Raw genomic sequence first — 20,174 nt, 5'->3', positions numbered from 1 at the left:
TTCATAGATCCTAGAGTGTACTCTGATTTCCATTTTGTTAATGGGGATATTTAAAGCTATAAGTGGTGGTTCTCAACCTGTGAGTCTCTAAACGACTCTTTCACAAGGGTTGCCTAAGACCATCAGAAAACACAGATATGTATACCACAATTTATAATAGCAGCAAAGTTAAAGTTATTAAGTAGCAACAAAAGTAATTTCATGGCTGGGGGTCACCATGACATGAGGAGTTGTATTAAAGGGTTGCAATATTAAGGAGGGTTGAGGACCACTGCCATAGAATCATACCAACCCTGAGAGGAGCTGAGGCAGAGGTAGGCTCTAGCCCAGGCAGGCTCAGAGAGGGTCAATAGGGTCAGGGTTACCCTGAATACATGATGTGGGCCTTTGTTGCTGAGGCAGAGTAGGGGACAGTCAGAGGAGGGAACTGGCCCTCCTCAGGCAAGGCTCTTAGGTTGGGAACAGCCAAGTTCTGCTGCCCCTCAGCCATGCTGTGCCTGGGTAAATGTAGTGTGACTTGTTCCTTGCTGAAGTCATATATCCAGTCAAATTTGCATTTCAGATACACTGTTTTTCCAGGATGGGCAGTTGAGACAGGGCCTTGCCACATAGCTCAAGCTGGTCTAGAACTCAAAATACCCCTGCTTTGGCCTCTATTTAGTATAACAATGTGGTTTTCTTCCCTGTGGAGTCTTGATCCTCCGGGGCCCCTACAGCCCCTTAGGCATTCAACCCATCAACTTTGAACAGGACCCTGAAGGCTCCCCCCAACAGCCAGGAGGTCTCTCTCACACCTGGGCATTCTCTTCTGTATGTCTAAGGAGCAGGCCCTCTACACACAGAATGTGCTGGGCTAGTCTACCCAAAACCTGACCTCAATCCTGTCCACTGTAACCCAGCCCACTGGGGACACCCTACCCTGTACAAACCTCCTTCCCACTTGCCTTCTAGCATTCAGGGTGGTGCCCAACCAATATTCTTTGTCCCTGGGCTTCTAGCAAATGCAAGGTGGAAATTCAGAATGGGCCTAGCCCCATAGAAACCCTGGCCCTGCAATTTAGGCTACAGGCCCCTCCCTCGCCATAGAACTGTAAATGAGAGCATCTAATTGACAGCTAATTGTGAGCAATGTCTCAAGTAACTTCAACCCCCCCCCCCCCATGCACCCTTGGGAGAGAAGACTTCCCAGGCATCAGTTCAACCTCAACCCTTCCAAACCCAGAGCTCTATCGTTCTTGCCATTTCCTTGCGTCTAATGAACCAGGTGTCCCCATTCATACCTTCCTGACCAGGACTCTCCCGAAACACCGTGCCCAGGGTGCCAGCCCTGGCCTCTCTAACATATCCTGTGACCTGCCTGCCTGACTCTGGGGGTTTCCTGCTGCTCCTCTGTGGTTGTGTGTCTCTTCCACCCATCCCACCATATATGCCCTATCCAGTGCCCTGGCTACCAGCCTAGGGTCCGCAGCGGATGGTAATCCTGTGTCAAGAGACCACGGCTCTGCAGCCTGTCCCAGATACATTAACCAGAGCTCAAGGGGATATTTCCCAGGAAGACGTGAATTCTTTTTGAGATTTGCCGTCTAACGGTAAGCGCCCTGACCCATGGACATATAAAAGGGGGTCCAAGGTCACTGTCCTGGCTACAGCGGGTGCACTGGTCCTGGGAGAAGCGGACGCCTGGAAGGCGTCCCTTTGTCCACCCGGGCAGTCGGGACCCCATAGAGGGCACAGAGGCCCAGGAAACAAGTATCGCGAGAGGGTCCCACACCCCCTCCCGCCACAGAGCGCGGGCTGGCTTCTAGCGGGACCGACCGGGTGGGGCGGACAGAGTAGGGATAGTGAGGTGACCTCAGCGGTTCCGCAGCTCCGGGAAGTCGCCTGGCCCGCCCCCTCCTGCCCCAGCCCGGAGTTTCGCTCTCCGGGGCGGGGCTAGTAGCAGGCGTTGCCCTGTCGGCCAAGTTGGTGAGCGCCCCGCCCGGCGCCGTCCGGGTCCCCGCGCCCTCCCGGCCGGGGCGCATCGCTCGCCGCTCCGTGCGGTCCGAGCCGCACGGGACAGCTTGCAGTGCGAGCGGATAGCAGCGCGTGCAGCGGAGGTGAGCGCAGGGGCGGGTTCCCGGCTCCGCCTGCCTCTGCGGGCCGCTCCCCGCGGCCGCGCTGCCATAAATGGGGCCGACGGCAGCGGTGGCAGCTGGCAGCAGCGCGGGCGGGCGGCAACGCCGGCGTCGGGGGGCGCGGCAGGCGGGCGGGCGTGCGAGGCTGCCAGAAGTCCCGACTTCTATCCGCGCGACTCGGCCCCTCCGCTGCGCCCCGAGCCCCGCCCCGGCGGCAGAGCGGCTTCTGTTTACTTTCGATCGAGTTTTTCCGGCTTCGGGCAGGTGCCCGGGCAGCTCGGGGTTGGCGTTTGCGCGCGTCACTCCTGCGCCTCTCTGCGCGCTGCCTGCACCAGGGAAGGGCGCGTCGGGGCTAGCGGCGGTCACGGCATCCCCGGCGTGTTGACAGGAGTCCCGTTTGTGCCCAGGTGATGACTGCGGCGGCATGGAGTTCCCGGAGCACGGCGTGCGGCTGCTGGGCCGCCTGAGGCAGCAGCGCGAGCTGGGCTTCCTGTGCGACTGCACTGTCTTGGTGGGCGACGCGCGTTTCCCGGCGCACCGCGCTGTACTGGCAGCGTGCAGTGTCTACTTCCATCTCTTCTACAGGGACCAGCCCGAGAGCAGCCGCGACACGGTGCGGCTCAACGGCGACATCGTCACAGTGCCCGCCTTCAGCCGCCTGCTGGACTTCATGTACGAGGGCCGCCTGGACCTGCACAGCCTGCCTGTCGAGGACGTCTTGGCTGCCGCCAGCTACCTACACATGTATGATATCGTCAAGGTCTGCAAGGGCAGGCTTAGGAAGAAAGACCCAGATCTGGAGACCAGCGCTCTGGCGACAGAGCTTCCTGGTCAACCACCACACTCCCTGCCTTCCTGGTCCCCTGACTTCTGTCAAGCTGCACCAAATGCCAAACCCCCACTTCTAGGGGTCAAGGCTGCCCATCCCCTGCCAACATTTGGACCTTCATCTTGGCAGGTTACAGGGGAGCCAAGTGGGGCCCTGGACCTGTCACTGAAGCCTAGTCCAAGACCGGAGCAGGTTCACCCACCCTGTATCCTCCAGAAATCCCTCTACAGCTCGATGCAGCAAGGGGTCCAGCCTCTGGTGAAGGTTGAGCAAGATTCATTCTCTGAACAAGATAGCAGCAGCCCGCGGAGCAACAACAGATCCCCACCACCAGTCTGCGCTTCTGCAGCCCAAGACTTGGCAGAGGACTTGGAGCCACTGAATGTCCAAGAGACAAGCAGCCAGCAACTTGGACTGGACGCAGAGCCAGTGGGGGACAGCGAGGAGCTGGGTCCCAACAGGCATCTTTGCATTTGCCCGCTGTGCTGCAAGCTGTTCCCTAGCACCCATGCACTGCAGTTGCATCTCAGTGCCCACTTCCGAGAGCGGGACAGTGCCCGTGCCAGACTCTCTCCTGAGGGGGCAGTACCCACATGCCCGCTCTGCAGCAAGACCTTCTCCTGCACATACACACTGAAGAGGCATGAACGGACACACTCGGGGGAGAAGCCCTATACATGTGTGCAGTGTGGCAAGAGCTTCCAGTACTCCCACAACTTAAGCCGGCATGCTGTGGTCCACACACGGGAGAAGCCCCATGCCTGCCGCTGGTGTGAGCGCCGATTCACACAGTCTGGGGACCTGTATCGCCATGTCCGCAAGTTCCACTATGGCCTTGTCAAGTCCTTGCTGGTGTGAAGTGTTTTTCTGTATCCCTCAAGGTGGAGGAAGGGACAGGGCACAGGTCTCCTGGGTGGGAATCTGGGACAGAAGAAGCAGCCCAGGTGGGTGGAAGCCCGACCTCAAGACTAGCAGGCTCCACCTGGGGACCGGAATGAATGCTGCTGCTTTTTAGATGGGCTGCCTCCCCACCCTTCACTCTCCACCTCACACCTGAGCACAGGTTGTACCTGCCCAGTTAGGGACAGTCTTCCTCAGTGTCCTCTCCAGCAAGGGGTCCCACCTGCACATTCACTGGGCCTGGGCTTCTCAGTGTGAGGTAACAGTTTTTCTCGGTCCCGGGGCTTCTCTGACACCCTGCTGGGATAGTTGAGAGTATCCTTGTGTGCCAGCGCCATCATAAAATGACTCACTTGTCAAAAAAGTCATTAATGCAGGTGCCTGACAGGGTGCACTGAGTGAACAGCCCACTCCCGGTGAGTGGCAGCAGGATCCCCTGTTGAGAAGGCCACAGGCACAAGTATCAGCAGGGGCCATAGAGACACAGCTGACCTTGAAGGAGGCCCAGCTCCAGTGGGGACCCTGGAGTGTCCTGAAGGTGGTTAAAGCTGGGTGTCCCCGGAATGACTGTTCCGGGAGTGGAATGAAGGTGGGACTTTGGGCAAAGAAGGGGATTTGGGAAGGGATTTTCTTTATATCAAAGGAGCCCTCTCAAGGCCACCATATGTCTGCTACTGGGTGAGGACCCTCCAAGTGTCCCTGCTGGTCACAAGGCTGGAAATGGCAGATCCAGCCATGAGCCAAGCTTCACATGTTGAAGTGAATGCTGTGTTCCAGCAGGCCTGACCCTGGGAGTCTCTCCTGCTTTCTAAGGGTTTCCCTGGTGCTGCAGTCATTCCTAGGCCCCAAACACAAGGCCAGAGCTTGTGCAGCTTAGCAAGAGCAGTGCTTGCTGTGCCACCTCCCGTTGTGGGGCACGGGTAGGAAGAGCTGTCACAGCGAGGCAGGGGAGGCAGACTCCCCTTCATCGGCATACTTGGAAGGAAGGCTGGCACCCTTGAAATGTGAAGGTCTTCGTCCTCTGCCTTTGTATTGGATATGGGCCACCTTACTTTGACACTTGCTCCCCAAGCAAGCCTTGCTGTCCCAGAACCTTGATGGTTTTAGGAAGGGGTGTGGCAGGATGGGGATGGCCTCAACCTTGCCTGAAACAACCTGCCCCTCTCCCCAGCAGGGCTGTCTCCAGAGGACAGACATGGGCCAAGTCTGTCATTGTGTCTTCTGCTAACACTTGATTTATTTATTTGTCTGCTTGGTCTGGAGTGACGTGACAATTGGTCTCCCCATGGTGGACAGAACCATTGTTCATCTACTGACTCTCTCTGTGCTCTCCTAATATGTCCATGGCTGGTCGGGAAGCTGATGCCTGTCCATGATGCTCCAAGACTGGAGCTCCAGGGCGGGTTGCAGCCTAGAGAGCTGGAGAGGAGGCGATGATGTCCTGGCTTCTAACTCCACTGATGATTTATGAGCTGAGGTTCCTCTCTCTCATTTGTCTGTCTGTCTGTCTGTCTGTCTGTCTGTCTGTCTGTGTCTATTTGTCTCTGTGTTTGCAGTACTACAAGAGCAGGCAGAGCACCGCTGTTGGTTTTCCCCGAGTGCCTGCTTTCCCAGGGCAGGGAATCTGCCCTGAGTCAACACTGGACTCATTGTCTTCGGTGCAGTTACTGTGAAGTTAGGAATAAGTGACTGGTTCTAAGTTTCTAACTGGCACCGTTCAGTTGCCTGTATGCATATGTCTGACACACTACCTGTGTAGAGTACAGGGCAGATGTGTGGAGGAGTCCAGGTGCATTCTGCTGTGTGGGGTTCCTAGGACCTCAGCTACTGTCCCTGCCTGTGGTCTCGCTGCTGCTCTGCCCCTGGAGGGACCACTGGGAAATGACCACAGGACAATTCTTCCCACTAGGTTTGCACAGCTCTGCTTGTGGTCAGCCTGCACCACTCCTAGAAAAGAGGCCCATCTTCTGTTCACATGTTCTGGCGATCACATGACAGTGTAATAAAGCCAACCACAGGTGAAGATGGCTGCGGCTGTTCTTGGGGTTAGGAAAGGTGGGCATTGCTGGGCTGGGGAGTGGAGTAGTGGACAACCTTGGCACTCGGCCCATGAGGCAGTCATGCCCTGTGGGATGAGTGGACTGGGACAGGCCTGGTGACAAGCACCCTCTTTCCCCAGCTGCCCCCCCCACCCCCGGGAGTGTGTGTGTGTGTGTGGAGAGAGAGAGAGAGAGAAAGAGAGAGAGAGAGAGAGAGAGCTGGAGTTTGGGAAAGGAGTCCCACGAAGGCAGTGTGATGTGAGGAAGGGATAGTCCCTGGCTCTCTACCTCCTCCAAATCATCCAGCCAACCCCAAACTGCCTCCACTTTGCTCTCCTCTCACCACCTTACCACCTTCCCTCCACAGTCCCTTCACACTTCTTTTGGGCTGGGGCTGGACCAAAGGTTTTCTTGTTCCCCTCACTCTGTCTGGTCCCTCCGTAATGGGTGGCCGGGCGCCAGGCTGATGATCTGGGGCCCATGCCAGCTCCCCTACACCTCCCTGTGCTAGCCATTGAATAGGAGTACCGATGTCCCCCTGAGCCCTCCGGGCTTTATCTACCTTCTTACCAGGCCTCTGGGAAGGCAGAGTAGAATGGCCTCAGCATGTGACATCAGCTTCATTCTACTTGGGCCAAGTTCAGGGAAGGGTGGGGGCTGTGCTTGTCACAAGGGCCCTGAGTTCAGCCTAAGCTGGCACCGGAAAGGCCTGATAGTTCCTGGGCCAACTCCTGTGCCTTACCCAGTTTTGGCTCCAGATTTAAGTCCTGAGAGGAGGTGCCTGACCCTCCTTTGTCCCACTGCCTCCCACTAAGCCTGGATGGGAGCCATTGTCCTGCAGGAGGCCATGTCATGTTCCCAGTTGAGCCCATGACTCAGCCCAAGCTTCTTCCCATTCAGGGGGAGGCAGCAGCTGTTGCCATGCCATGGGAAAGAGAAGAGGGGACCTTGTCCCCTGATAGGGGAGGCTTCCTGGGGCCCCTCTGATCTGCTGCAATTCACTAAGCTTCTCACTCTGTTTCTGGGCAGCATGGGCCTCTTGGCACCCTCCCTGGAGGTATTCATCTTGACCTGTTGGCCAGATGGTAAACCGAGGCTGGTATAAAGGATTGGCAGTAGCCCAAAATTTCAGCCAATGGGTGACAATTCCAGGACTTGCCTGCCTCCTCCAGTAGTGTCGAGTGCCTCAGCTCTGTGGCAGAGTGAGGAGCACAGACCCTAGTGACTGGAGACCTGGGGCCCCCAGGGAACTGTCACTCAGCACAGCATCAAAAACAGAGCTGGAGGGAGTGAAGATGTGTCCCGAAGCCTCTTCAGGAACCTGGAAGGGGCCCACAAGGTAACACAGAACAACTGTGCAGGGGGTGAGAGGTGCTGTGAGAAGGGGTGTGGGAAGGTCGAGGCCTAGGGAAACAGGTGGAGCAGGGGCCAGCTGCTGGATTCTCCACTTCTCTAACTCTTAACCTCAGAGGCACTGAGCTGTCCACCACACAACATCTACTTGGTCCCACCCCTTTCTAGTATTCAAAATAGCACAAGGTGTTTTTTAAAGATATCCTTAAGGAAGGTAGGAAAAACACACTGCAGGTACCGTTCTACACTTGACCATCTCAGGACAGGAGGGAGTGAGCATTGAGCTGCTCTGCGCCTCTGTACTGGCCTCTGTATCTATTCCCAGCTCAGTCTGTCTGCCATCCTCTCATCCCACCTCAGTGTCCACTGCCCCACGTCTACCATCATCATCATCATCATCATCATCATCATCATCACCATCATCATCCCACCTCTGTATCCACTGTCCCACGTCTACCATCATCATCATCATCCCACCTCTGTATCCACTGCCCCACGTCTGCCATCATCTCTGTGCCCTCTCCCACTGCTTCCACCTACCTCACCTCCAGTGCTACCAAGATTACTTCCACCGTTGTCTCCATCTCCACCACCTTTATTACGACTTCCATCAATGCCCCAAGCTCCACTGCCTCCACCACCTTAAGCAAGCACTACCACCAACCTACCGCTAGTACCGTCCTCTCCAGAACCTCCATCTGCCTCTCCCTAATGTCTACAACTTCCATTACTACCCCTACCACATCTGTCCACTCTCCATCACTACCTCACTATTCCTCTCACTTCTGCCTACTCCAGCACCACCATTGCCATCTCTTCTAGTCACTAATTCTACCACGCTTACACCAATGCCACTTCCACCACTTGTCTTCATTACCTCCACCACAGCCGCTCCCTTACTTCTATCATGCCCAGCTGCTGCCACCAACATGTCCACATCCATCATTTCTCTCCTTTCACCTCTGTCTTTCCTCCCATCACCTCTAGCTCCACTGTCACCTCTACCCCCAGCACCCTCGTTTCTACCACTACCATTTCCCTCACTGTCGTCTTAGCCATCATCCAGTGCCATCACTCCCCCTATCATCACGTCCATCAATCACCATTCCCCATGACTGCCATCATGTCTGTCACCAGCATCACCTTTATGAAATGAAAGGCCCCTGATTTTAGGCCAGCTGTCTTTTGTTGTTGTTGTTGTTGTTGTTGTTTGGGGTTTTTTGGTTTTTGTTTTTTCGAGACAGAGTTTCTCTGTGTAGCCCTGGCTGTCCTGGAACTTGCTTTGTAGATTAGGCTAGTCTCAAATTCACAGAAATCCACCTGCCTCTGCCTCCCAAGTGCTGGGATTAGAGGCTTGCACCAGGTTTAGGCCAACAATCTTAATAATCTACAAGCTGAGAGGCAGTTGGAGAATGGCATAGTCTCCATCCTATGTGGGGCTTTCGTACCTGTGTTTTGCTTCTCTGTCCTCCACATATTCTCTGAATCTTAACTCCAACTTAACCCCTTCCCATACAGAAAGTCCATAGCTCCATGAAGCAGGCCTGCCCTTCTCCCACTGATACTTAGAACACTCCTAGTGCATGCTGTGAAAAAGGCCTCTGTCAGTGACTTCCATGCCGATCAGGTCCTGTCCTGTCTCTTTGCCTCTCTCTTCTGCTTCAGTGTTCACTTGAAAGACAGAAAGAAGGCGGCCACCTGTGCATGGTGGGCACGGATGGCAGTGAGCAATTGGGGGCTGCTGCAGGTCAGAACACCCCAGACTGAGGACACTGGCACTGAGATCTGGGGTGCACCAGGCCAGCCAGAGCATTGGGTGTCCCAGAACCTGTGATGAGTGTAGTGTGAAGATCACTGCTGTTGAGCACGGCTTGACTCAGTCCACCTCCTGTGAAAGGCACCTTGTGCCCCTCCCCTTTCTCCTCCTACCCCTGTGAACAGCTGTGGCGTATAATGATGGGGTGACCTGTGGCTATAGTGGCTAGACAGTTATAGGCTCTAGGCTGGTAGCATGCCAGAACCTCTGAGATGGAGAAAGGTGGTTCAGAGACCCTGTAGCCACTGAGGACATCAGGCCAAATGCTGTGGTTGTCAGCCATGACTATTCGCCCACCTCCAGGTGTGTACAGTAAGTGGTCCCTCAGATAAGCCAATGGCTCTCACCTCCCTGAAACAGGATCCTACAGAAAGGAGAAGCTAATGAAGGTGCTGGGGCTGCCATTATGTTCCCGTGCCAGCTGTAATCACTGGTCCAGTTGCCATGACAGTCCTTTGTACAGGACTCTCAACAAGATATATCTTGTGGTCCCAGAGCAGGGATGGTAGATTAGCTCTGAGACCTCTCCCTGTGTAGGCTGAGTCTGTGTCCAGAGTCATCCTTATGTACACACTGTTTCTTAGAAGGACACAATCACACTGAGCTAGGACACACCACGGTCGTCCTTATGTACACGCTGTTTCTTAGAAGGACACATTCACACTGAGCTAGGACACACCACGGTCGTCCCTCTAGCATGCCTACCTCCAAAAACCGGTGCCTAGGACTTCAGCATGAGTTTGAGGGGACACAGCTCTGTCTGCATACTGATGTTTCAGATGGCTGTGGGAGGCTGAGAATATGGCCTGGAGTCCCTGGACTAGTCCCCAGTAAGACTTGCTGGTATTTTGCCAGAGTGCTACGGCACTCCCACAGGCCACCAGGAACTAACGGCAAGTGGGATATTTATCTCCTCCCAAAAATGGACCCTGGGTCTGGCCTCTCTACCTGTCCATCCTACCTACTGTGGCTTGCTTTCCCATGTCCTGCATCTCAGGGCAGGTGACCAGGGTTTGTGGCATGGAAGAGGCCTGGCATGCTTCTATCCAGACAGACTATTGCTGGTGGAGTAGGAAGGTAGGGGAACATCTTCAGTCTGCACTGCTTCTGACCTCTGCCCTTTGTGCTCTTGGGCACACACCCCCACTAACCACCCTGTTCTTATCTGATGAAGGACCTGACTGTGAGCACTCCACCCATTCCTTCTCCCAACCCAAATCAGTCCCCTCACCTGCACGGCCCCTCCTCTTGAAGTGAGATCTGGGAACCCTTTACTCCCAACCCCAGCGGCCTAGTGCCAGTTTATTGATCTTACCATCTTTTGCCACCTTCGTCCTCCCTTTTTTCCTCCTCAAGTGAGGTGCCACCACAACCCTGCTCCAGCTCGCCTCCAGGTTTCATGTCCTCCTTTTGCCCTGACACATAACTTGGCCAATTCAAAGTTGTAAGTGTCCCAACATTTTCTCTGAAGTCCATCTCAGGCAGAAGGGGACAAACATGTCCACAACGTATAACAGGCACTCTGCCCCATTCATACTAAATATAGCAGAGGAAACGTTAAGGTTATCCTTGCGAGGAATTGGCAACACAGAGCAGCATGTTGAAATAACACCCTGGATAAAATGATCAATTCTGGATAAAAATACACATGACAAAAAGTGACTTGAAAATGCTACTGAGAAAGTGAGGGTGGTAGCCAGGGCTGAGGGAAGCCAGCGCTGGGCAAAGAACCCATGGCCACAGGACTGTGTCAGTAGCCACCAGCCTCACACATGTTGACAACACCTGGTGTGGCTACTTTGGGAATGTCCTTGGCAGTGACTTCTGCTTCCCCTCCACTGCTGGTACTCTCCATTCTAGAACAGCCACAAGCTGCATTTACATGCTTACGGTGTTCACTGCTAAATAACCTTGGCCAGAGTCACAGAAGTCAGGTGGCCTCCTGATAACATCAGATATGACAGACACCGTTTCAGCTTTGAAACACCAGCACACAAACTGCCATGAGGGAGATGCACGCCTCAGATGAGGAAGTCCTTGCTTCTAACTCTGCCACTGTCCCATCACACAGCTCATGTTCCAGAGGTCCCCGAAATGGGGCTTTGAAGGCCCACTGCCCACTTCATCTTCTCAGGAGACAGACTCGGGTCCAGCAAGTTATAATAGCCAAAAGGGCTGTAGGGAAAAGTGTTCCATTTCTCTACCCACCAGGAAATGCAAAGTAGCACAACGAGACACCACCACACACCTAAGATGGAAGGCGGCAGTGGCAAAGTCTTTGGATGCTCATCACTGCCTTCTGGCAGGACTCTAGAAAGGACATGCAGGTCAGGCTCGCTTTGAATTTATGAGTCCTCTCCCTCAGCTTCCTTAGTGCTGGCTGGGATTATAGGCATGTGCTACCATGCTCAGCTTGGAATGGCAATTTGTAGTAAAGTTAAATCCCCCACCTGTCATCTCGCCCAACAATTCTACTAGTGGGTGTTGCTTGAGAGAATGAATGTGCACCCTCAAAACACTTATACTTAATGTACAGTCACTCTAATCAGTATTGTCACCCTCACAGACATCAGCTGAAGAGAGGAGGGGCAATGAAAAGTGACACACAGAAGTTCATGGCCCATGCTGCAGGAAAGGAAGCCAGACTGAGGCCCCATGCAAGCATAACGAGTGGGGGGCAGGAAGAACAGGAGCAACAGGAGCTCAGGGTGGAAGGTGAATCTCCACTTGGAGTATCTGGACTGCTCCTGAGCTGACATGACTTTGGTCTGACAGGAATGTGTTACATGAGTATATCCATTGGTTAAAATGTACAAATGTACAAATGATACAGATCCCGGTGCAATAGAGAGGGGCAGGAGAGGGCCACTGCAGTCAGGGGTGGGTGCACAAGGTCTATATACTCAAAACTCTGATATAGCTTGAAACGTCCCATAAATACTTTTGAAAACACACAAAGATGCCATTTTGCAGATTGGGAGAGATAAAACACAGTGTCCCAGTTGGGTCTGCTACAAAACACCAACCAAGTTGGGAGGTCAAGAACAAGGAGCATTCAAGGTCTATTGAGGGCGACCACTTATGACCTCACATGGCACAGATCACAAGCTCACCTCATCTCCTCACAGGGACCCCACACCCATGAACCCATCTAAGATTAACCACCTCTGCAAAGCCCAGTTCTAAACACAATCACCTTGGGGACTAGGGACTCACAGATCTGGAGCATACATATACACAGTCCCAAACTTCTGGCTAGGTTTTGTGATGCTTGGAGCATGAGTACTCATCATTTGGAAGAAATCTGAGCACAGCCATCCACACAGCTGCACTTTCCCCCAGCAGTCTTTGGAATCAGAGCCATGGATGAGCGGGGAAGAAGGAATGATTTGGCATAAGGTTAGAACACTTTTCAACAGAGCTACACTGGAGAAGGCCTAGATGCCCACCAACAGCAGACCTGCCACCCTTTCATCACGATACCACCATCAAAACCAAAGCACCAGGCTGGAGAGCTGGCCCCGTGGTTACAGCACTAGCTACTCTACTAGAGGACCAAGGTTTGATTCCAGCACCCACACGGCAGCCCACAAATGTCTGTAACTCCAGCTGCAGGAGATCTGATGCCCTCTTCTCTCCATGGCACTGTATGCACAGACATACAGGCAGGCAAAACACTCAAACACATAAAGTTAAATCTAAAACAAAAAAGTCCCTGTTGTAACATCCAAAAAATATACTACCAAGTGAAATGGACTCTATGTTGTTCTTCCTTCTTGATGTGATAAATTACATGCTGTAATTGTATCCTCGTGAATATGCACTCATACATGTATAAAGCATTTACGGACAGGTATTAAGGGAATTTTGGTTACACTACAGGAAATCTGGCGCCTGGGAGACAGAGTCAGCCTTTACAAGGTCCCACACTAACAATTGTCTCCTACCATTCTGATTAATTATATTAAAACTTACTCTTTTTTATCCCAAATCTACCTCCAGTTTTCTGCTATCACTAGCAAGATGTTTCCCATGATTGACCAGTGTGTACTTTCTATCTCCTTTTCCCCTATTGTGACCTTATCTCAGGTAGCATTTCTATCGCTGAAGTAAAACACCATGACCAGAAAGCAACTTGTTGGGGGAGGGGTTTATTTTCAGCTGGCAGTTTCACACCATAGTCCATCATTGAGAGAAGTCAGGGCAGGAACTCAAACATGGGAGAAACTTGGGAGCCAGGAGCTGATGCGGGACCATGGAGGAAGGCTGCTTACTGGCTTGCTCCTGGTAGCTTGCTCTTCCTGCTTTTTTACAGTACCCAGGACCACCAGCCCAGGGCTTCTATAATTCATCGTGAACTGGGCTAACTCACATCAATCATTAATCACAAGAACCCAAAGACTTGCATATAGGCCAATCTTGTGGAGACATTTTTCTCAATTAGGATTCCCTGCCAGGCGGTGATGGTGCACCCCTTCAATTCCAGCACTCAAGAGGCAGAGACAGGTGGATATCTAAGTTCAAGGCTAGTGTGGTCTACAGAGAAAGTTCCAGGACAGCCAGGGCTGCACAGAAAAACCCTATCTGAAAAACAAAAAACAAAACAAGAAAAAAAGAAAAAAAGAAAATAAAGGATTCCCTCTTACCAGTTGTCTTTGTGTCAAGGTGACATAAAACTGGCCTGCACAAACATACAGAACCCCCTCACTGCCACATCCAAAGGCAGCACATCATCAGATAGGCTGTGTGCACCTTGCTTTTTCATAGAAATGACCCCATGACCCTGTGTTTGGTATGTGTGCACATGTGGAGGCCAGAAGACGTCAGGTGATATCCCTGGATCCGTGCTGCCTTGCTTTATTGCCATTTTTGAGACCAGCTGTCTCACTGGCCTCAGGCTCCCTAAGCAGGCCAGGCTGGCTGACTGTCAAAACTCAGGGATACATCTGTCCTTATCTCCACAATGCTAGGGTCACAGTGTGCCGCTCTACCTGCTTTCTGTTTTGCTTTTAAATACAGGCTCTGGTTGAACTCAGGCCACCGCACTCACCAGGTAAGCAGCTGACCCACAGAGCTCCCTCCCTCCCCAGGCCAGCCCTTTCATTTCTCCACTCCTGCTCATGTCTCAGCAGGTTTTCTCCAACACATACTTGTCGAGTCTCCCAGTGCTGGGCATCTGGGTTGCTTCCAGCTTTGACTGTAAGCAACTACAGCCAATATTCTTCAACAGCTGGACTGCTGGACTCAGGGGCGGCACTTCTAATCTGTACATTGCCTGCACAAGAGGCATTGTTTTCCTGCAGCCCTGTTTGCATTAACAAAACGGAGAATTTCTAAATCTGGTATTTCACCGCGGTGGTCATTTCTCTCACTATGGAATCATCTTTTTTTTTCTGGGTTCATGGATCATTTGTGTTTTGTCTGGATCAAGTTAGTTCCATTCCTACAATCACTTTCCTATTGAGTTTTTAAAGGACTTACTTCTTTGACAGGTCCTCTAGTCCTCTGAAGTAGAGGGTAGGTGTGCAAGCCCTAGCTATGACCACTGAGATGAACAATGTCACGTTAGAACACACACCTTAACTGACAGCCCTTGTGTGTAAATCTGTGTGGAGATGCTGGGTCCTCTCCCAGTTCTGCACCCTCCTGTAGCCAGGCCGGACCCAGTGGGTTGTTGTAACAACTTCCCTGCCCTGCACTCCTCACACACAGGGCTGGCCACACTCATTCCATTTTGCTTTGGGTACTCTTGGCTACTTCCACGCCCATTTTCCAGGTGATTTCTGGAATCAGTGTGTCTGGACCATGGAGCAAAGCCGCCCTGGGCTCTGCTCCTCTTCAAACAGTTTCTCCCAAGCTCCAGAAGCCCCACTCCAGAACTGGCACCCTCCTGGCACCTACTGAGGAAGAGCCCTCCTCACCTCCCTCCACTCTTCCCAAGCTCTTTTTCTTCCCACCAAGCAACAGCTCCCCGGGTTTCTTCATTCTATTCTATGTCTTTCATAGGCATCCCTGGGGCCTGCTCTGACTCTTTCTAGGGGCATTCATCCTTCCCCTTGCGACAAGCTCCACCCCTCCCTGCCGTGGGGTGGGGGGAGGACTGTAAAATGGATTTCTCAAAAGTCCAGAGGGAGCAGGGAGCCTCTCCTCATTTTGCACTCTTATTCTTGCGAGGTTTCTCTACTTTTCATTCCAAGCCCTGTTCTGGGGCTTGGAAGCTGCACGCCTGAGAAACTGGGGCCAAGATCCTTACAGCTTGGGATATTGAGAAACTAGGGTTTGGGGGACCTTAGGGATTAGGGGCCTGGGAAATTGGAGGCCTTAAGGCTTGGATTTGAGGCAGCCAGGGATCTTAGTTAGGACTTGGGGATCTGGGGAGCTTGGGACCAGGGACTTTAGGAGTCTGGGGGCAGGAGGCCAGGACCCTTATAAGGGACAATCACCCGCGAAGCCTAGCCCTATGCCCCTTCGGCCGTCTACACTCCGACCTGGGTTCTTGTCTCTCCCATCGCTTGGGAGGGATCGGAGGGAGCCACCGGGCCGGAGGGCGTGACGAAAGTACGTACTGCACGGTGCGTACCGACCGGCAACTTCCGCCGGACAGAGCCCGCGCAGCCCTCTCCAGGACACCGAGGCGACAGCAGCAAGATTCCACTCCGCCACTCTGAACGCTTCGGGCCTTCCGCACACCAGCTGCGCTTGCGCAGTGCCTCCACGCAGGCGCATTCTTCCCTTGTTCCCACGTCACGCGGGCTCCGGGCGGTGTCGCGCCCAGGAACGCCGGGCGGAAGCGCGAGCCTTGAAGAAGTGGTTCTTAGTCTTTCCGCGTTTCTTTTGGCCACTCTTGTCCTGGCGCGTCCACGAGGACAGAGGCCGCGTGGGATTTGCTCACTTTTGTGTCTGCAGCGCTGTCAGGAGTAGCTGTGGAAATGACGAAGAGCGGGAAGGTGACCGGCTGGAGCTTGGCCCATGTAATCTTTAATGGTTGCAACCCTGTTCTTGGAACGCTGAGGCCACCCTCAGACAGCGGAACCCGTGGCATAGAAGGGCTGCAGGCCAGCTCCATCCTTGCCGGAGGTCAGATTGTTGGTGTAAAACCATACCTCTTACCTCAAAGCGAGTATGTTTATTCTGGAGCCAAACATGGGTGACCATGACAAGGGCATACAGATCTGATTGCCCTCATACCGTGTTCAGTGTAACAATTCCGTGATATGTTTATAGCTACAGAGCTAAAGGAAGACATAAGACATGTTTTACATTGATGTAATTATCAGGTAGGCGGGTTACAGCAACGTGGGTACATCTCTGCTGTAAACCTCAGAGGCTGATAACATTTTTTAGCTGTTCAGTTAGTGGAAGCTGGTATGGTCTGTTAAGACAATCCAAAAGTATTTACGTCAGGACACAAACAACTTTTTCTTTCTTTAATGCACTCTAACTCCACCCATGGGATGGTTCTACCTTTGGGAAGATCTCACAGGCATGTCCAAAGGTGGGTCAACTAAGGGATTCCAAATCTAGTCAGGCTGAAGTGAAGATTCACTGTCATAGCCCCCTTGTCACGCACGAGAGGCAGCTACATGGTACCAGGTCATCGGGCTGATGGCACAGCTTTTCTGCTATACTTGGTCCTGGTCAAGCCAGACGATATATGTCTACAGTTGCTAGTGTCTGGGGATGGCAGGGCAGCTAGCCTGTTACCAAGGCCAGTGCTGGGTAGGCCCTGGGCATTGCTTTTGAAAGCCTAGCCTGTTCCGTGGCCATCCCATAAGTCCTGAGAAGTCACTTTCTGTTTACCCAGAGGTACTTCTGGGATTTAGACTGCTGTGGCTTGACTGATGTCTCCCAAATGCTGTGGAGGCCTTAGCTCCAGCACCATGCTTGTGACCTGGTTTTGAAATACGAACTATGATCTTTGCAGAGATGGCCAAGTTATCGTGAACTGCTTTTTCAGAAGACCCGAGTTTGGCTCCTACACTCCCATCCAATGGCTCACAAACGCCCTTTAACGTTGCTCAAGGGGATCCAACACCCCTGGCCTCTGAGGACCCTACACTTTTGCACATACCCACATACACAAAATTAAAAGTAAATCTTTCAAAAATACTTTTTTAAAAGATATTTTTTAAAAGATGAAATAAGAGAATTGTGTACGCTACTCAGGTCTGCCAGGTCTCAGAAGCAGTGGGATGGAGAGGTAGCTAAGAGATGAGGTATTTTATGGGCATTGATTGGCCTACGTGAGTGTGGAGGCCGAGAAGTCCCACACTCTGCCATCTGCGAGCTAGAAAGAAAAAGGCTAGCGTGATTCAGTCTGGAAGCTCAAGGGCTGGGAGCAGGGATGTGGTGTCCAAGGGCCAGAGGTGGTGGATCTCTCAGTTCAGGGAGAAGCCAGAGGCCTCTTCTCTGTACTCTGTTCAGGATCTCCTGGATTTAATTGTGCAAGCCACACCGATGAGAGCAATCATTCTGGTTCAGCGCCAGCTTCTCACCGTCGGCCAATAGCACATCATTGAGCCCAGCAAATGGACGCAGTGACGGCCGAGGCAGAGACTGAGGTGCTGTGGTACGTCAAGGCAACAGGGTTGGCTGAGAGGTAGGATCCTCCAGGGAGCTGAGGTTGCTTTCTCTTTCCCACTCTACAGGCCTGCAGGAGTTTGCCTTTGTGTCCGGCATATGAACAACGCATCCAAGAACCCAGCCCACGTCAAGCAACTGTACCCAGAAGCAGAAGGGCGGGGCGTGCAGTTTGCTTGGTGCTTGAGGTTCTCTACAAAGTATCCAGGCCCCTCACTCGGCCTTCCCATCTACAGCATCTCCTGTCCCCACCCCACCCCTGCAACCAGACTACCTTCCCTGCCTAGTCTATGGAAGGGGAGAGGTGGTGTCCTTGGCCTCCTGAAAAAGAAAACGTCAGGGAGGAAGTTGTGTCCTCTAGATCCCTGAAACAGTCTCTGAAATGCCCACAGCATGGGTTTGACTCCACCTCCGTAGAAACAGGTCTTAGGGGCTGTATTTATGGCTGCCGGCAGGTGTGTCATGTGGGGCCTTCACCGGGTTCCTGAGAATGGGGGGCCTTCTAGACTACCCGAGGGATAGGGAAATGTTCGACAGTAGACTCGGGGTATGGTAATCATGATCCAGGTAAAATTAGCTCCCCTAGATCTTTCCAGAAAGGTCACTTAAAGATATGATGTAGGTCCCCAGAGACTCGTCGCTGTGGGTGATCACAAGCCAACAGCTACGGTCTCTAGCCTGAAGAACAAGAGAGAAGCGGGTTGGGGAAAATATGCCACCACCAGTGTGGCCCTTCCAGTGGCCCTGCTCCGCACGCATCAGGGCAGCCTCATCTCTCACCACTTACTCCATTTGGATCCATAGTGTCCTAAGGAAGGGGCGATGTTCTCAAACCTGAACAACCATCTCTGCCACTGTATTGATCAGTTATTGTGATTTAGGAGACAGGCACAAAGAAGGCATTTCACCAACTCAAGAGGCAGCTCCAGCCAGGGTAGGAGGACTGGGAACCGGGTACCCCTAGTGTGGCCTAGAGGAATGGAAGAGGCTAGACGAGCCTGGTGGGGTGGGTCTCAGGATGGACTGCGGAGCCTAGGCACAGGACCATTCTCCATTCTCCACCAGGTCACAGGACGTAGGTAGCAGCAGCTCCTGTGCTCCCTGCTAGGCCAGCAGCAGCAGCAAAGGCATGGCCAGGAGGCTCACACAGCAGGGATCTGATCTCTTGTCTCCTTTCTGGAGGCCAAGAGCAGAGCCACTTGCCTTCCTGGGCTGTCCCAGGCTCATCTCCCACCTTCTTGCCCAGACTTTTGCCTCTCCTGATGGTAAGAACTCTGCCTTCATCTTCACAGCTTTCTCCGCATTGCTGTGTTGAAATGTCCCATTTCACGAGAACACCAGGCACTGGGGACGAGAGCTCACCTGATTCTACCTGCAGCAACTGTGTTCCCAGTTAAGATCACATTCTGAGGCAGTAGGACTAGGACTTCATTAATAGAATTTGGGGGACACGTTTATCTTCTTTACAGCTCCCTAGATGGTCTTTGGGCTCGGCTCTCCATCACACTTACACGGTTGGCATTTATTAACACATGGGTGGCTCACACCATCATTATGCAGTCTCTGAGCCCTTGGGTTCTGTCTTTGTGGGTGCCACTTGTCTTTGAACTCCAGAGCGTCAGGCTCACCCCAGCACCCTGGGCTTTACACACAGTGGGGTTCCAGCTCTGATGCTGCAGTCATTTCCCTGGCTGCTGCAGAAGTGCCTTCTCCAACTGCCACTTCTGCAGCAGAGGGAGACGCCTCTGATCCATTGCAGGGAAACGGTCCCTGGAAGACTGAGGCCGGGTACTGTCCTCCTGGAGCATGGTGTTGTTGGAGTGGGGAGGGAAAACCCTCAGTGATGCTCCGATGGCTCCTGAAGCTGAGACCACCTCTTCTCTTGCTCTGAGGAGGGAAGTATTGCCTTCTGTCAGTCCCTTCGTCAGGAAGTATGTCACCGTTGTGATGTGGCCTCCCAGCGGTGCTGTGCCCGAGTCTCTGAAGACTCATCATCCCTTACCATCACAGCACCCTGCTTTGGGGCATAGGGCAGGGCAAGACTCGAAGCTCAAGGCATAATCTGCTCCCACTTGCTGACCTCTTAAATGACCCCTGGCTGCAAATGACATTTGTGCAAAGAATCTGTGAGGACTTAAGTTAGGGATGGGGCCCAGTGTGCTCTCCCAAGGGGACCAGGCACACATAGCTTTGCTGTTGATGAAATGTGCTTGGTGCCATTAGAAGAGGTGGAGACTGACCTCTTTAAGGGCATGGGCCACCGTGTGCGAGGACAGCAGCGGCTTATTGACAAGGCCTTGGCATCCACTGTGTCATTTTGTCTACCCAGAGGCCCCTCTGCAGGCGATGCCTTTGGTAAAGAATAAATGTCCTCACTCTCTGCACCTCCAGGAATTTGCAAGCCTGTCCCCAGCCATGCCCCATCTCCCCACATATGAGCTACACCTCACCAGCCCGTGTAAATGCCTTTTCTGGAAGATAGAGCACACTACCAAAGTGCTTTCTGGATACTTTCTCCATGCCAGGTGTTTCCCTCTGCCATG

At 53.0% G+C, this 20,174-nt stretch overlaps 1 protein-coding gene and 1 long non-coding RNA gene across 3 annotated transcripts; both read left to right on the top strand.

The window, feature by feature from the left end:
• Nucleotides 1-1,957: 1,957 nt before the first annotated feature.
• Zbtb42 (zinc finger and BTB domain containing 42) lies at nt 1,958-5,866 on the top strand. 2 transcript variants are annotated; one of them, XM_038336303.1, is made up of 2 exons: nt 1,958-2,096; nt 2,700-5,866. In XM_038336303.1, the coding sequence occupies exon 2, from the start codon at nt 2,785-2,787 to the stop codon at nt 3,799-3,801; it is 1,017 nt and encodes a 338-aa protein (XP_038192231.1). In that variant the 5' UTR covers nt 1,958-2,096; nt 2,700-2,784; the 3' UTR covers nt 3,802-5,866. The 2 variants fall into 2 exon arrangements, with proteins under 2 accessions (XP_038192231.1, XP_038192230.1); XM_038336302.1 differs by having other exon boundaries at nt 2,522-5,866.
• A 9,813-nt stretch (nt 5,867-15,679) lies between these two features.
• LOC119819192 lies at nt 15,680-18,234 on the top strand. Its single transcript, XR_005286241.1, has 3 exons — nt 15,680-16,128; nt 17,476-17,620; nt 17,700-18,234. It is a non-coding gene; the product is annotated as an uncharacterized LOC119819192 (long non-coding RNA).
• The last annotated feature ends 1,940 nt before the right edge of the window (nt 18,235-20,174 follow it).

The sequence above is a fragment of the Arvicola amphibius genome, chromosome 7 (assembly GCF_903992535.2).
Source record: "Arvicola amphibius chromosome 7, mArvAmp1.2, whole genome shotgun sequence".
NCBI classification, from domain to species: domain Eukaryota; kingdom Metazoa; phylum Chordata; class Mammalia; order Rodentia; family Cricetidae; genus Arvicola; species Arvicola amphibius.
Note: the sequence above shows the minus strand (reverse complement) of the source record. Positions and strands in the feature narration are given on the sequence as shown.